The sequence below is a fragment of the Ruditapes philippinarum genome, unplaced genomic scaffold, assembly GCF_026571515.1.
Source record: "Ruditapes philippinarum isolate M1 unplaced genomic scaffold, ASM2657151v2 ctg2001_1_1_1_1, whole genome shotgun sequence".
In the NCBI taxonomy this organism is placed as follows: domain Eukaryota; kingdom Metazoa; phylum Mollusca; class Bivalvia; order Venerida; family Veneridae; genus Ruditapes; species Ruditapes philippinarum.
In genome coordinates, this window is record NW_026859709.1 from 8,508 (window position 1) to 27,586 (window position 19,079).

A 19,079-nucleotide genomic window follows, 5' to 3' on the forward strand; every position below is an offset into this window, starting at 1 on the left:
ATTAAAAGATGTTTCATGCTAAATATCTTAGGTCTAGCTCTTTGGGTTCTTTAAAAGAAGATTTTATAAGTTTTTACTATATGCATATAGGGAAAATCAATGACCCCCTGGGGCTGGGCCAATTTTGACCCCAGGGCTTTTATTTGAACAAACTTGGTAGACACCCATTAGAAGATGTTTCATGCTAAATATCTTAGCTCTAGCTCTTTGGGTTCTTTAAAAGAAGATTTTTTAAGTTTTTACTATATGCATATAGGGAAAATCAATGACCCCCTGGGGCGGGGCCAATTTGACCCCAGGGCTTTTATTTGAACAAACTTGATAGACACTCACTAGAAGATGTTTCATGCCAAATATCTAAGCTCTACCTCTTTGGGTTTTTTAAAAGAAGATATTTTAAGTTTTTTCTATCGGTAGCCATGGCAACCAGAGTTCTGCATGGAATTAAATTCTTTGAACAATTTTTAAAGGTGACCACCAAAGGAACATTCCCGTGAAGTTTGGATGAAATTGGCTCAGTGGTTTATGAGGAGATTTCATTTAAAGTAAAAGTTTATGGACGCCGGACAGACGCCGGACGAAAAGCCATCACAAAAGCTCACCCTGTCACTTTTTGACAGGTGAGCTAAAAATCACAGAAAATAAACAAGTTTCAGTCTGACAAACAGTGACTGTAACAGCAATATTATGCACAATTCTAATCATGTGATAGTATAATAGTTAAAGCTCATTACCTCATAACATACATAACCAAATAACAAGTGAGTGTATGTAAAATACAGAAAAACAGAATCCCTAAAGAAAGCCAAACACGGCAAAATTGAAAATGTTGTACAAGTTGTAAAAAACAATACAGCCAAGTACAGGTTTTAAAAACCTCAATCACCATTCTTACAGATCTATACTAACATAGTGTTAACAATTTAAAATAAAACATCTACATGATTACATTCAAATGTGTGTACAACAAAACATACAAAAGCTTACAAAACTAACAAAAATGTAGTTTCTGTTATTATGATTTTTTACCAACCAAATCTTTAACTGGCAACCCTAAATTTTTTACTCCACATAAAAAAGCACTCTTAACTAACAAGAATTTTTTGCTTAAATTTCTCATCAAAATAAAAGGAAAGCTAACATAAAGAACATGTATCTACATCAAGATACAGACATCTCTTTTTAATCCTGTCATAAATGAATTAAAACATCAAAATTTGAATATGTAATGAAGAACTTTGCATAAATTTTTATAAATTAAAAGATTTCAAGATAAATTTCACCAACATGTTCCTCTTCAGGTTTTTCCAGGTACATTGTACATTTTGTATTTGTAAATTGATAATGAAAGCAGTAAAAACAAAATATTGCTAACATAGGTGGATGTTTCCAGATATTATTTTTATAATATTAAAATGCCAAGCCAGCTTCAGCAACCCTCAGACAATGCCCCCAAAACTAAATTGCTGGAAGGACTCAAGACAAAATACACCAAAAAAATTGGGTGCATAAAAAAGTCAATTACATCAAAAGGTGATGTAATAATAATTAACAAATAAATGATTGACACAAGCTACTGAGTGATGACATAAGTCATAACTTACAATTTATACTTAACAACAAAAGAAACCTCCAACTTCTTCAAAGAACCCCGTACACAGACTTTTATCTTTATCTAAAAGTAAGAGCATTACTGTGTTGAATTTTTTCAAGCAGCAATACCTGCACATTTAAATCTTCATTCTTGATAATCTAACTTGATATGTTTAAAATTTACCACAAATTCATGAAACAAATATATCATACATAAGTTTAAAACCTTACAAATAGGTGGTGATTTTTTTTGTTTGTTGCCCATAATATAATGTATTGCAGTAATCAACAAGAAAGGAAAACAGTGATTCCCACTGCTACAAACATTTTATAAAACTATCACAACATACACTAGTCAGTATCTTCGTCAGAATCTCCTGCACATGTAGTTCTGTCCCTCCTCTTTCACAAAACCGAAGTTTGAGTAAAAATTCACTACAGGATCTTTACATTCTAGTGAGACTTTATAACATCCTACATGTCTGCTTAGTAAAGTTAAATAATCCAACAATCTGCAAAAAGAAACAAGATATGTTTGTAAAACATGTATGCCCCCTATCGGCAGCCAATTAGTCATGTGATCAGGTTATTATGCATGACTTCTGACCCAGTGAACAAACAATTAATAAGGGTTATCTAGTATCTACTGGTCATGACTAGTCACAAGGTAATAATTATTGTGACCCCATAGGTTGTGTGCAGCAATTTAAGTTATTACAAATCTTACCAAATAATATATGCATAAATTTTATGAATCATGTAGGCCTCATTAATGACAGCCAAGTTGTTATATTACATAAGACCTTCAAATGTGTATACCAAAAGCATTTTTAGTTTAATATAAAAAATATCAACCAAAGGCAACTTGAGTTGTTGAGTTATTGGTGCAGAAACCGTCATTAAGTACAAGGTCAATATGACATTGACCCCTTTGACCCAAAATCAATAGGGGTCATCTACTGGGTCATGACCAATCATCATACAAAGTTTGAAGTTCCTAGGCCTAAGCGTTCTTTAGTTATTGATCGAAAACCGTTTTTACCTAAAAGGTCAATGTGACCCTTGACCCTTGGACCCCTTGACCCCACAATCAATAGGGGTCATCTGCTGGCAATGACCAATCATCATACAAAGTTTGAAGTTTCTAGGCCTAAGCCGTTCTTTAGTTATTGATCAGTAAAAACCGTTTTTACTTACAAGGTCAATGTGACCTTGACCTTTGACCCCTTGATCCCAAAATCAATAGGGGTCATCTGCTGGTCATGATCAATCACAATTACCAAGTTTGAAGTTCCTAGACGCTAAGCGTTTCTTTAGTTATTGATCAGAAACCATTTTTACTTAGAAGGTCAATGTGACCTTGACCTTTGGCACCTTGACCCAAAACTCAATAGGGGTCATCTGCTGGTAACGACCAATCATCATACAAAGTTTGAAGTTCCTAAGCCTAAGCGTTTTTAGTTTATTAATCTGAAACGGATTTTACCTACAAGGTCAATGTGACCTTGACCTTTGACCCCTTGATCCCAAAATCAATAGGGGTCATCTGCTGGTCATGACCAATCACCATACCAAGTTTGAAGTTCCTAGACCTAAGCGTTCTTTAGTTATTGATCAGAAACCATTTTTACTTAGAAGGTCAATGTGACCTTGACCTTTTGCACCTTGACCCAAAACTCAATAGGGGTCATCTGCTGGTCACGAGCAATCATCACACAAAGTTTGAAGTTCCTAAGCCTAAGCGTTTTTAGTTAATAAATCAGAAAATGATTTTACCTACAAGGTCAATGTGACCTTGACCTTTGACCCCTTGACCCCACAATCAATAGGTCATCTGATGGTCATGACCAATCACTATACCAAGTTTGAAGTTCCTAGGCCTAAGGGTTCTTTAGTTATTGATCGGAAACCGTTTTTACCTACAAGGTCAATGTGACCTTGACCTTTGACCCCTTAACCCCAAAATCAATAGGGGTCATCTGCTGGTCATGACCAATCACCATACCAAGTTTGAAGTTCCTAGGCCTAAGGGTTCTAAAAGTTATTGATCGGGAAAAAACTGTTTTTACCTTACAAGGTCAATGTGACCTTGACCTTTTTGGGAACCCCTTAACCCCAAAATCAATAGGGGTCATCTGCTGGTCATGACCAATTCACCATACCAAGTTTTGAAGTTCCTAGGCCTAAGCGTTCTTTAGTTATTGATTGGAAACCGTTTTTACCTAAGAGGTCAATGTGACATTGACCTTTGACCCCTTGACATCAAAATCAATAGGGGTCATCTACTGATCATGACCAAACACCATATCAAGTTTGAAGTCCCTAGGCCTAAGGGTTCTTTAGTCATTGATCGGAAACCATTTTTACCTTCAAGGTCAATGTGACCTTGACCTTTGACCCCTTGACCCCAAAATCAATAGGGGTCATCTACTGATCATAACCAATCACCACACCAAGTTTGAAGTTCCTAGGCCTTAAGGTTCTTTAGTTATTGATCGGAAACTGTTTTTGCTTACAAGGTCAATATGACCTTGACCTTTGACCCCTTGACCTCAAAATCAATAGGGGTCATCTACTGGTCATGACCAATCACCATACCAAGTTTGAAGTTCCTAGGCCTAAGGGTTCTTTAGTTATCACTCAGAAACCATTTGGTCTACGGACCGACGGACGGGACGGACCGACAAGTGCAAAGCAATATACCCCCTCTTCTTCGAAGTGGGGGCATAATAACCAGATTAAAATTCCATTTACAAAGATGTCTTGTTTGTTTGATTCTCTATTTTTAAATTTTATGCTGATTTTTACATATATTGGTCACATCTTAGTATTCAGTCCATTTATTTGACTTTCCTGGATAGCTAACCAGTAATTACAAACATATTTCTTTGAAAGTGACCCGTTACTTATCTCACATGATTTCTGACCATTGCTGACCATGAGACTCAATGTCTGACAGTAATACAAATGTTCATAAATTTTCACATAAATTTGCAATAACCACCAAGATGGTGATATCACCACCAAAATCTAATAAATAATTATGGACAAGAAAAATCTATGACACAACCTTGTACAAGTTGGTACAAATCTGTTAAAATGGAACATAACTCCAGGTGTCTTTTAAAACAGGTTTGGTGAAAATCGACTGACCGCAAGCATTTAATATTAATAGATTAATTCTGTTTCTATGGTAACATCTGCATTATTTTCACATAGATTCTATGACAGCTATGACAATTCATAAATCACTGACCTATTTCTACAACATCCCTGCTATGTAAGTGTATATAACTGTTTGTCTTTGTTATTTTTTCACTAATCAAACATTTTATCTAAATTATAAAATCAATTCTTACAATTTGCCCAGCTGTCTCCCTCTGTATTTCTTATCTACGACAACATCCTCTACCCTACCTCTCTGTAATGAAATAAAACAGGTCAATATATCCTTGCTATTATTATGCTTTATGAAAGTATATGATAATATTGCTCATTATGTACATGTACTAAAACAAATATAATACAATACTTTTTTCTCTTTTTCATCACCAATATAAAATATCAGAATTTAGATCACTACAATTCCCAATCCCCAAAGCTTTACAACAATACATTTTCAAATATCTATTAGTATTAAAAATAGTGGCGACATAGCTGAGTGTTTAACACATCAGACTAGCAATCTAATGATCACTAGCCACATGGGTTCAAACCCCATCAGGAGCAAGTCTTTCTTTTCTTGAGCAAGAAACTTTACACTCATTGCTCAGTACTAGTTGGTTCCAGGAACAGATTCGGAAGTGTGTCTATAAAATTATAGCCTCCTACACAATCAAACTTAAAAAATCTGTATAAACCAAAAAAATAGCTTGCAGTCAGCAGTCCTAGCTTCATAAATCAACTAATTTCTCAGTTCATAAAGGGGAATGACTCTGTGGTGATAATCAAGTCTAAAGTTACAAGTCTTAATCTGTGGCATATTCAAGTGAATACCTTCAGTTAATCAGATATTTAGTTTCAAAGAGTAATGTCTACTCTATAATGAGCAGGATATACTTCAAAACTATAAAACCAAATAAAAAAATAAAATTAAAATTTCACTTCAGTTTACACTCCCCTAGATGCAAGACTTAAAAATATTTATCATCTAATAAATTTACTTACACTTGAGCATTCATGTATAAATTTTTGTTCAACTGCTAAAGTAGCTGCACCTATAACCAGATTGCACGTCTTGTCCTCGATTACAACAATGTAATAACCATTCTTACATGATAACATACTATTAAACCTTGCTGAAATAGTAAGTAATTAAATTTTAATGTAATGTTAAACATGTTATGTACATAAAAATACATGAAGCTTAACCAAAGTTAAAATATGCAGTCAACCAGCATTTCAAAGCATCCCTTTGATAAATGGTGCATCTAATTTTACTTATATACTTCTGACTTCAAATTATCAGTGGCAAGTCTTTTGCGTCAGTTTCAAAATTGTCAATAAATAAATTAGCCGTGCCATGACAAAACCACATAGTGCGTTTGCGACCAGCATGGATCCAGACCAGCCTGCGCATCTGCGCAGCTTGATCAGGATCCATGCTGTTCGCTTACTTACCCTACTACAAGTAGAGAAACTAATAGCGATGCGGATGCGCAGGCTTGTCTGGATCAATGCTGGTCGCAAACACACTATGTTGGTTTTGTCATGACGCGGCTCAAATATTTATTTTAGAAAGTACATAATAATTTGACTGGTCAGACTGCAAACAAAGAATAGTCAGAATAAACATACATCAATGCAGTTTAGGTCTACTGTATTTACTACAGATTCTATATAGTAAAATACTATAGCTTATAAAAAAGTAAAATACTATAACTTATAACAAGAGCTGTCCGTAAGACAGCGCGCTCGACTTTTTTATTGCTTGCCAATAAAAAAAGTTTTTGCAGTAAAAGGCAATACAAGAATCTCTGTATTTTTAAAGTGAACAATGGCCATGAGCATTAAGATATTTAGTGAAGAATTATTTTATTATGACATAATTTATGGTAAAGTGAACAAGTGGATAGGAATGAATTTTTTTAGATTTTTTAAGTTTTTTAGTGCTTGCCTATAATACAAAACATTGACAGTTAAGGGCCATAATTCAAATAAAATCTTTGACAGAATTACCTTCTCCTGGACATGTTTGGGAATCATGATTGTAAACAAGTATTCCAACTTTCAAATTAATATCTCAAACAGTTCAGTCAAAAAGTGGACTGGTACTAAAAACTTAACCAAGATTCTAAGTCGATAAAAGGCCTTAATTTTTAAAACAAATCCTTGACAGAGTTACCTTCTCTTGCGTACAGATGGGGGTAATGATGTGAAATAGCATTAAAAGTTTTCAAAGCAATATCTCAAAGGGTTAAGGCAATAAGTGGATTTTACCCATATTCAATGTATTTTCTAAGTCAAAAAGGGGCATAATTCTGTCAAAAACCTTGACAGAGTTATGTCCTCTTGTCTGTTGATGAAGGTCGTGATGGTAAACAAGTATGGTCAGTTTTCAAAGCAATACCTCCAATGGTTTTGAAATAAAGTGAGGTGGTACAAAAAACTTAACCAAGCTCAATACACTTTCTAAGTCAAAAAAGGGCCATAATTCTGTCAAAAACCTTGACAGAGTTATGTACTCTTGTCTGTAGATGGAGGTTATGATGGTGAACAAGTATGGTAAGTTTCAAAGCCATACTTGTAATACTTCTGAAATAAAGTGGGGTGGTACGAAAAACTTAACCAAGGTGTGACACCGACGCCGACGCCGGGGCGAGTAGGATAGCTCCCCTTTTCATAGAAAAGTCGAGCTAAAAATGATAACAAATATTCAAATTTAAATGCATATAATGATATGTACTTGAATAATGTATATATATGTATTATGATAATCACAATATTTGTAATATGTCGCCTAAATTATGTATGTATAATAATAAGCACAATAATTGTAATATGTCGCTCAAATTCTACTATGTTACGTTTCATTTCTGCCATCACCCTGTTAAATTAAGGAACTTTAGCTCTTTTGTGTATGTGTTTACGATTTGTTTAACGTAAGTCCAGTAATTCAATCTATTCTGTTGTATCTTCTGCACAATAACTGGTATTGCATTTGTATTTTAAATGTTTACATTGCTATAATAGATGTGCTGCATAAATACTGGAATAATGCGAGTATATATGCAATTTTGTTTTTTGAAGTTTCAACACTACTAGTTGCATTTCATATCTATGATCACAATGTTTAGGAACTTTTTTTTTTTTGCTTTTCGGTATGGTTAACGTAAATTTAATAATTCACTGTTCCTTGTACATGTAAATTAGATATGTATGTTGCTATTTAATTGAAGCATTAGTTCGTGTTTATACATGTATGTAATCAAGATAGTCCGATGTTACTGCTATTTCACATTTCATCCATATGACCACTCTTTTTTATTATTCCTTACTTTTATTATGTAAAAACGATGTACCTTTTACGCAAACTCATTGAGAATTTCTAGCTCATATTAGCAATATATATTTGTACCTTTACATAGTAACTAATTAGTTGTTTAATAGATTCTACGTTAAGAAAATATATTACCAGTATTTTGTACATGTACTTCAGATCATCCTATGTATAAAAGAAGTAACTTTATTGAATTATGTAAATAATGACATCATTGATTTCCCGGTGACATATAGGCCCAAAGGGCCGGGTGCCTTTTATTTCATCTGTATATTATGTATCTATGTCATTTATGCACATGTCACGATAATAAACTATATCTTATCTTATCTTATTCAAACAGCATTTATATACAATTTGTTTATACTTTTAAACAAAGACAGTTAAATCTACCTAACATAAAGTGGGGTGTGGTAAACAATAGGGGTGTGGATCGCGGATAAGTGACGATCCGATCCGAACCACGATTCAGCACTTACGATACACAAATCGTACCACAAATCTTTTGTTATCAAGACACCCATAAAATATGTACATTAGTTATAAAAACATGTTTATTTAAAAATACAAAAAACAATACTAAACATTAAACATAAAATATAAACAAGGTTTATGTTTTTATTCTTTGGATGAGTATTTTTTTTTTTTTTTTTTTTGAAACCAATTACTACCTAGCTCAGCATCATGGTAACATTAACCAGCAAATTGTATTTAGGTAAACTTCATATAATTTATACTTGAATTGTATTTTTCTTGATTTTAAATGTGTGAGAAACATTGAATGTATAAAAAAAAATTAGATCGCGATCCACAATCTCTGGGCTTACGAATATTCAAACTTGATTTTTCACTTTGATTTGTGATTATCCGAGTACTCGGATACTCGCCCAAGCCCTAGTAAACAACGGTCTATTTGATTTGCTGTCTCCATACTTATGGGTCACAAGTTTACAACCAAAATTACTTATAATGATACAAAATGTGATAATTTTTACCAAAATAATGAATGAAATGAAACAAGAAAATGTTTAAACTTAGTAGTACCTTCAAACTGTTCTCTGGAGACATCCCCAACCACTGTAAGCTGTTTTAAAAGCACCATAAATCCTTAAAAAAAAGTCAAACAACAATATAACATAATAACATAATTATTAAATCACAGTACATGTACTTTAATTAAACAAAAACCAACATTATTTTTTATTTCATAATTTTATTTTAATATGTTTGCAAAAAAAATCATTTTTTTATTAAATTTTCTGTTCTTTTTCTTTGTCAATCTTAAAACATCTGTTGCTTTTTAAAATATAAAATCTGTTTCATTTTTGACTACTGGTGATACATTCCAGTTTCTATACAAGAACCAGAACTTTACAAACGTTGTACTTAAAGAAGCATTTAAATCAGCTTCTTCACAAGTGATTTTTTTACAACAGTAAATGAATAGCAAACTATTTATTAAACATGGTTATAAAATTTTATGCATCTTCAGTCTACATTCAAATAGTTCTCTTCTACAAATGATTAAGCTTCACTCCACAATACATTTGGATCATGGGCTAGTCCTTTTTAGATACTAAAACTGTCTATTCTGAGTTTAAAAGATAACAATACCAAACATTATAAGGGGTGACAAAATAAATTGTCTGTATTGCTCAGGTTGTCCCACAGCTTGTGTGGACAAGTGAAAACTTTTCCTCAAACACTTATTTAATATCATATAGACAAATTAAAAAATGTGATAAAGATAAAATTTTGCGAAACCTGTAATTATCCTTATATGATAAATGAGCTGCCAATACTACAGAGACAGGTAAAACTGGTAGGAAAATCAAGTCACTATCACTTAACCCCTAGAATTTCTAAAATGGTTTTATCCACACTGTCCATTAGCTTGGGAAATATTAAGATGAAAAGTTCAAGTCGGCCAAAATTATGCAGCTTGGTAAAGCTGCCTGGATCTATAGTGGCAAAGACTGTGTTATTTAATTCCAGCCGGTTATAATGGTCAATGATAGCATGTTATATGGTCAATGATAGCATGTTATATGGTCAATGATAGCATGTTATACGGTCAATGATAGCATGTTATATGGTCAATGATAGCATGTTATTATGGTCAATGATAGCATGTTATACGGTCAATGATAGCATGTTATACGGTCAATGGTAGCATGTTCTATGACCAATGATAGTATGTTATATGACCAATGATAGTATGTTAAACGGTCAATGATAGTATGTTATATGACCAATGATAGTATGTTAAACGGTCAATGATAGCATGTTATACGGTCAATGATAGCATGTTATACGGTCAATGGTAGCATGTTCTATGACCAATGATAGTATGTTAAACGGTCAATGATAGCATGTTATACGGTCAATGGTAGCATGTTAAACGGTCAATGATAGCATGTTATACGGTCAATGGTAGCATGTTATATGGTCAATGATAGCATGTTATATGGTCAATGATAGCATGTTATATGGTCAATGATAGCATGTTATACGGCAGGGTCATAACTGCGTTCAGGGCGAAGTCAGGCGAAAACTTCGCCGTAAATATTTTCACTTCGCCCTATATGATCTGAAAAGCGAAATTATAGTCGCCCTAAAATCTCTATGAAATGTCTGACATGTATATTTCTCCACACGATAATTTTGCCTGGAGGCAGATTTAATTGTGTAATCTGACATAATTAGCACACGTGCTGAAGCGTGGCCATAGCGACATTTGGAATTCACACTTGGAAATCCACATCGCTAAAAATAGCGCATTGATTATACGGTAAATTAAAGCTGTGAAAGACCCTGATATGAATGCAGCAGATGATAAAAAGCAAGCTAATTGATAATTAAGTTACCTCAAACGTATATTTGTGTCTTATTTACAATATCCCCTGTACGTTTTGTTTGTTTCACAATATTCCCTTAACGTTCTGTTTGATTTACTAGTTCTCCTATATGTCCTGTTTGATTTACTATTTCCCCTATATGTCCTGTTTGATTTACAATATCCCATATATGTTTGTTATAACCATTACATTTATGATAGTAATATTCATCATTAAAACTGATGTAAATTGATAGAATTTGGATAATTATTATGAATTAAAGAACTTTTCATCCTAATTAATAAATTGCATTTAAAAGTTAAGAGTCAGAAGCTGTTGAACCTAAAAAAAAAAAAAAAAAAAAAATGTTGTGTTGATGTAAATCAAATGCAACTAGTACTTCATTAAATATCATCATAGCGATTTTCAAATACACATTTGTTTATTTTCCATGCCATATACATGTATATTTTATATGCATGTACATATAAAGATATACATGTATATTTTGTGAAATAAAATTAGAAAAAAAATCCAATGATATAACTCGATTTGATGATCACTTCTCCCTATATTTCAAAACTTCTCCCTATTTTTCCTTTACTTGACTTCTCCCTAAATTTTCAGTCCAAGGTAGTCCCTGTATACGGTCAATGATAGCATGTTATACGGTCAATGATAGCATGTTATACGGTCAATGATAGCATGTTCTATGACCAATGATAGTATGTTATATGGTCAATGATAGCATGTTAAACGGTCAATGATAGCATGTTATACGGTCAATGATAGCATGTTATATGGTCAATGATAGCATGTTATACGGTCAATGGTAGCATGTTAAACGGTCAATGATAGCATGTTATACGGTCAATGGTAGCATGTTATACGGTCAATGATAGCATGTTATATGGTCAATGATAGAATTTTATATGGTCAATGGTAGCATGTTATATGGTCAATGATAGCATGTTATATGGTCAATGATAGCATGTTATATGGTCAATGATAGCATGTTATATGGTCAATGATAGCATGTTATACGGTCAATGGTAGCATGTTATACGGTCAATGATAGCATGTTATACGGTCAATGGTAGCATGTTATACGGTCAATGATAGCATGTTATATGGTCAATGATAGCATTTTATATGGTCAATGGTAGCATGTTATATGGTCAATGATAGCATGTTATATGGTCAATGATAGCATGTTATATGGTCAATGATAGCATGTTATATGGTCAATGATAGCATGTTATACGGTCAATGATAGCATGTTATACGGTCAATGATAGCATATTCTATGACCAATGATAGTATGTTATATGGTCAATGATAGCATGTTATATGGTCAATGATAGCATGTTATACGGTCAATGGTAGCATGTTAAACGGTCAATGATAGCATGTTATACGGTCAATGGTAGCATGTTATACGGTCAATGATAGCATGTTATATGGTCAATGATGGCATGTTATATGGTCAATGATGGCATGTTATATGGTCAATGATGGCATGTTATATGGTCAATGATGGCATGTTATATGGTCAATGATGGCATGTTATATGGTCAATGATGGCATGTTATATGGTCAACGATAGCATGTTATATGGTCAATGATAGCATGTTATATGGTCAATGATAGCATGTTATATGGTCAATGATAGCATGTTATATGGTCAATGATAGCATGTTATACGGTCAATGATAGCATGTTATACGGTCAATGATAGCATATTCTATGACCAATGATAGTATGTTATATGGTCAATGATAGCATGTTATATGGTCAATGATAGCATGTTATATGGTCAATGATAGCACGTTATATGGTCAATGATAGCATGTTATATGGTCAATGATAGCAGGTTATATGGTCAATGATAGTATGTTATATGGTCGATGATAGCATGTTATATGGTCAATGATAGCACGTTATATGGTCAATGATAGTATGTTATATGGTCAATGATAGCACGTTATATGGTCAATGATAGTATGTTATATGGTCAATGATAGCAGGTTATATGGTCGATGATAGCATGTTATATGGTCAATGATGGTACAAACCTTTATCATAATCACTCAACCTTAATGATCTCATTAACAAATCTTCCCCAGGATCGGTAGGTGAGATGGGTGGATTGTATGTACTGCTACATTGTGTAAAGTCTACCTCCTTTAATAATTTGTCATCAAATAATGATACATCTTCCATATCTTCCATACCATTCTATAAAATACAATATAACAATAAAACCATTAAAACTTCTCTGAGTTTAAAAGGATTTCAATTTTATAAATTTTAGATAGATCTCAACAGTTAACCTTTAATAACAAGAGCGATCAGTAATCACATGTGTCGCCTCATGATGGCCAATTTCATGTTGGGACAAATTTTGTGACAGACGGACAGACAGACGGACAGTGCACAACTAGACTAACCACTTTGTACTGATCATTCCTGTAAAGTTTGGATAAAATTGCACCAGTAGTTTATGAGGAGTAGTCCGGACAAGCTTTTGCGTATCTGGCAACACACAGAAAAAAAACCTTTTTATCAAAGGGCCATAACTCGGCCAAAAATCATTCAACCGGAAAACCCGTGCAATATGCGCAAGGACTTGAGCTACAGATCAATCCTGTAAAGTTTCATTGAAATTGCATAAGTGGTATAAGAGAAGTAGTCTGGACAAACTTTAAAAATAAAAATTTTTAAAGGGCCATAACTCAAACAAAAATCATTGAACCGGAAAATGCTGACAATATGCACAACAAGACTTGGTACTGATCATTCCTGTAAAGTTTGGATGAAATTGCACCAGTAGTTTATGAGGAGTAGTCCGGACAAGCTTTTGTGTATCTGGCAACACACAGAAAAAAAAACCTTTTTATCAAAGGGCCATAACTTGGCCAAAAATCATTCAACCGAAAAACCCGTGCAATATGCGCAAGGACTTGAGCTACAGATCAATCCTGTAAAGTTTCATTGAAATTGCATTAGTGGTATAAGAGAAGTAGTCCGGACAAACTTTAAAATTGAAAATTATTAAAGGGCCATAACTCTGACAAAAATCATTGAACCGGAAAATGCTGACAATATGCACAACTAGACTTGGTACTGATCATTCCTGTAAAGTTTGAATGAAATTGCACCAGTAGTTTATGAGGAGTAGTCCGGACAAGTTTTGTGACGGACGGACGGACAGACGGACAGACAGACAGACAGACAGACAGACGGACAGACGGACAGACGGACAGACAGACGACGGAGAAGTGATCCCTATATGTCGCCACTACTCCGTAGAGGCGACACAATAACCTAACCAGGATGAAAGATAAGAAGCATGAAGATGTTACAGATTGTATAAAACATTTTCCCTGTATATGCAGTTTATCCTGTTTTGACATGGTTATCTTATTCCATTCAGATTTATGTTGAAATTAAGTGCTCTCTATACAAATATTGATATTTTCCCTGTTTAGATTACACTTAGAGGTTTTTTTTAAAAATAAAATTTGTCACAATGCTCTCATTTATCTTTCTGTAAAATAGTACATGATGTACTGATATTACTATAACTGTAACAAACAGTTCAGATAAGTTGTTTGAGATTCTTCATTTCCAGCTGATGTAGCTTGCATGTTATTTTACATAAATGTATATGCATTTTATTTCATTAAATTGCTACAAGTTGCTAAAACCAATCTGGGCAAATAGTCACCATAATGTTTGAAACCTTAACCTAAAAATATTCAGTTACCGTAGCAATTTCATTGTTAAATATCTACAGGTAAATATATTTAACTATTATTTTATATAGCTTTAGCCTGTTGAACCCTGACCAGCCATGTTTAAAATGAGTTATGTCAACAGGATTTATGATTTTTATTTGACTTACTGTTTACCAAGACACTTACATAGTTTTACAACTGATTTTTCATTGCTGACTAATTATTAGTTTTCTCAATGTTAACCCTTTGAGTTGAATATAATCTGCAATGTTTTGCAGGGACCTCTAACAATTGTATTATCTGTACATTCTGTAAAGTAAAACTTTTAAAATCTTTTTAAAGATATACAATGCTCATCCTTGCGTAAAATATTTTTATAAAAGAATTTTATTGAAATCTATGTAATTCTTACTGAATATGTCCAATTTGAATAAAAGAATGAATAAATTATGTATTGTAAGCTGTGTTCCCTATTGCAGGTCAAGTAAAATTGGTCTTTTCTTAAAATTAAACTGTCAGTTTTTTTAATGATACTACATGTATATATTCATAATGTAACCACCTTAAGTGTGTAGAATTTTAAATACAACATATCTAATTTGGGTGAAGTTAAAACATAGTTATTTTATATTTACAAAGAGACTGTGTAGCAATTATAAATATTTTCAAATATGAAATTTGAGCATAGTATATCTTTAACTGAAAGCTTTGTAAAATTTCATCACAACCAAGCTGCATTGTCCATGATAAACATGATGAATTGTTAATACAAATATACCATGAAGCACTGCTCACGATAACCATGATGCATTGCCCATCATAACCAAGATGCATTGCCCTGGGGCAAATAATAATACCAATAAAAAAAAAAAATATCACAGCCATAGTCTTGATAATGACCATTTGTGTTACAATCCCTCAATAAATGATGACTAAATGGTCCATATACACATCTTCATATTTTTATCTGAACTTTGACCTCTATGTGTGACCTTGACCTTGGCCGCAAGGACCTGAATCTTGCACGCGACACTCCGCCTTACAATGGTGAACATTTGTGCCAAGTAATATTGAAATCCCTCTATACATGTGGAAGTTTTGCTCCGGACAAGCATTTTTCAATGAGCTCTAAGTGTGACCTTGACCTTTGACCTAGAGACCTGGTTCATGTGCGCGACACTGCTCCTCATAGTGGTGAACATTTATATGAAGTTTCATTAAAATCCCTCCATACATGTAGGAGATATGCTCCGGCCAAAATTGGACGCCGCCCGCCAGGGGCGTTCCCATAATACGTCCCGTTTTTCAAACGGGCGTATAAAAACGAGATATTATATATTTCTTCCTCCAAATTGAAATAAATGCTTGACATATTATAATAGAAATAAAAGGTATCACTCGATCATTATGATCTGACCTTTATGACTTCTTTTATCATGAAAATCATCTATGCACGGCATAGATATCCAGTTTCTACTGGGATATACAATAAATTCCATACTTTGTCCCAGGTTTATTAGTACTGTGTTCGATTTACTGGCGAACAATTTATTCAGAGCATTCACTGATAGTATATATTAATATCTTTTTTTATTGATTCATAGAGAAATGATCATCCTTAAACAATCTAAAATGGTTTAGAAATTTGTCAGGGACACCTTACCACAAGTCATATAGGCGTTCACATAAAAAATGTTGTCTGTTTTTGTTGTTGTTTTACTTGACATTGTAAGAAAACGAGGTTGAATGTAAAGCAAGCCGATGAATCCGTACAAAAGTCCATAAACTCAATGTAATATCTATCAGATTAACGGGACAGACACATTATTTTCACACATTATGGATATTTTAGCAACTATATTTTAAATCAACACGTGGTCGTGCGATTGGCCGCTATGCATAATTTTATGTTTCATACATTATGTTACGTACATTGGCCGACAATTTCTTATTTTATAAAAATGCTTAATATAAGGTAGACGATATTCATAAAAGATGTACGGTATTTGTACGCGTACGATACATGAATTACGAGTAGTATGGACCAGTATGGACGGGTAATTCACGGATATATGGAACTACCGATTTCCCTCATTGATGCCTCAACAGGGGGCGGAGCGTTATCGATAATTGACAGGTTACGCGAATAGCAGATAAAAATGGTACAGGTACCGTTTTAAAACGTTTAAAAACACATTTTTTGGACGAACTGCTTCCAAAATTAAATCACGAATGTGTTCAGAAAAGGTTGATAAATCTACTAAGCAAAGAATCTCATTTTAGGTATTTTCAGTAATAATTGACTCCGTTGTCACCTTAAGCTGCTGACAATATAGACTTTGTTCAGAACACGCTGTGCAGCATAGCTTGGTTTAAAATTGCAGACAAATAAGCTTGCAATGAGCAACACTTTAGCTGAAAGTGCTTTGGTGAACACAGATATGTATGTATGTAATTACACTGTAAATCCGGTATTTTTCGCGATGTTTTAATTTTCGCTATAATTCGCGAATCGGCCGCGTCACGAATTCATGATGCCGCGTAAATTTTATAACAAAACATACATTATATACATACATTATTAAAAAAAAATCTGATGATATTTTTATCGAATTGTGATAAAGTGAATACATTTTAATGAAATCAATAACTGAATGCAAATAATTAATATGTGCAATGTTTTATATACATCATAATAAAGATATGAAGGTTAAAGATTTTTTCCCATTCTCTTTTCCTCATGAATACATGCATGTAAAACACAAAAAGAGACAATATCCACAAATTGTGCACTTTACAGACAAATGTGAACACATATTGTTTAGATGACAATTGATTTACGGTAAAACAGTGATCAACGGACAATTTTCATACGGTAGATTAAGTATTATAAACAAGTATATAACACCTTCTTACAAACATCTAACGTTTTATCAAACACGTTTTTTTGCAAACAAAAAACAAATTTGACAAATGATAAATAAAAACATTCATAATAAGTCAATTACAATTTTGTATACAAATCAAATAAATAAAAACCGTCTCTTATTAAACACCATTAACATTTACCTTGTATAAGAGCAACACAGTATAAGATAACTTCAACCTACCCTGTAATATTGAGGAAATAAAATTAAAATAATCACGAATATAAATTTCTGACCCTGCCATCGCAAATTCATGAATATGCAAAATAATCCAGGGGTAGGGTTTTCGCGAAATTAAGATCAAGCGAATATAAAGTGATTTACAGTACTCAGGACTTGAGATGCCTTCAAAGTAATACTTACTCTTATAGGGGGAAAAATTCCTTACCCTATATAGGGGGAAACATTCCTTAAGTTACACTATATTGGAGGAAAAATGTTTTGTTTAATTTTGTACAAAAATGAACTGTAAAATTATAAAATTTATGTCACAATGTGTGTTATGTTAAGCAAATGTAACACTTCAGTGTACTTATTATTCATATATCTTATTCACACATTATATTTTTCCCCATATATGTATGTATGGGTTAATGATTTTCTTTTTTGAGCTAATAATCAATAAAATATAAGGTCTTTAAGTAGGAAAACATTTCACTTATGTCTTCATTTGTATTTTACTTCTCGAATATACAGTAAAGTTCAAAATGTAAATTTTTTAAGGCTTCAAAAAATGAACACCAGTAAGCATTTGAGATAATATTTACATTATGAACCAGATGTAACAAGTGGTATAGGAAAATCATGATAAATTGGGGTAATTAAAGTACTCCATAATGCATTCAACTTATTACTTTATCTTTATGAACAAGTAAACATTTTCTTAGCTATCTACAAGTGTCTTAAGAGATAGTATTCCGTTTTAAAACTAGATTGCAATGCTGATAATGCATATCTTATGATGTGCATGAATTGAATATAACTTACATGTGTTTCATAACAAGAAACTACAACGCACAATAATTATAATATTATTATATTAACAGACTAAAAAATAGGGTCCTATCAAGTAAATCAGAGCCACTGTGTCAAAATTTTTGGGACCGAAATTCATTGACACTTTCTAATTGAGTATACATTGTGACATTATGATTTCCCACCTATTTGTGATAAAAAAGAAGCTGCCTAAAGCAGAAGACACATTGCCACAATGTTCTAAAAATGATTAATTCTAGGTCAGACAGACTCTCTAAAAAGAGTTGGATAAAGCAAAAGAGAGATGAGAGCCAAAAAAACATGAAATTCTAACGCAGTGATTTCTCAAAATGTGAGGGAGTAAATTTTGATATCAAGTAAAATATGAATTACTTGGCATCTGAGTACTGAATGTGCCCTTTTCTTCAACTACCTGATGATCCCAGACCCTAGTCTGTTATAGAGTTATGAATAGAAGTTGCCTGGTTAATATATCCAAATGACTAAA

At 33.0% G+C, this 19,079-nt stretch overlaps 1 protein-coding gene across 1 annotated transcript in view; it reads right to left on the reverse strand.

Moving 5' to 3' along the window:
* LOC132757581 (glucosamine 6-phosphate N-acetyltransferase-like) overlaps nucleotides 1-19,079 on the reverse strand; it is a 23,694-nt gene continuing 4,615 nt past the window's right edge. Inside the window, exons 2-6 of the mRNA XM_060748897.1 lie at nucleotides 13,005-13,167; nucleotides 9,137-9,199; nucleotides 5,761-5,891; nucleotides 4,953-5,014; nucleotides 1-2,105 (exon numbers count right to left, since the gene is read on the reverse strand). Coding sequence (XP_060604880.1) covers nucleotides 1,961-2,105; nucleotides 4,953-5,014; nucleotides 5,761-5,891; nucleotides 9,137-9,199; nucleotides 13,005-13,167 — 564 coding nt within the window. The 3' untranslated portion in view covers nucleotides 1-1,960. The remainder of the gene's footprint in view (nucleotides 2,106-4,952; nucleotides 5,015-5,760; nucleotides 5,892-9,136; nucleotides 9,200-13,004; nucleotides 13,168-19,079) is intronic.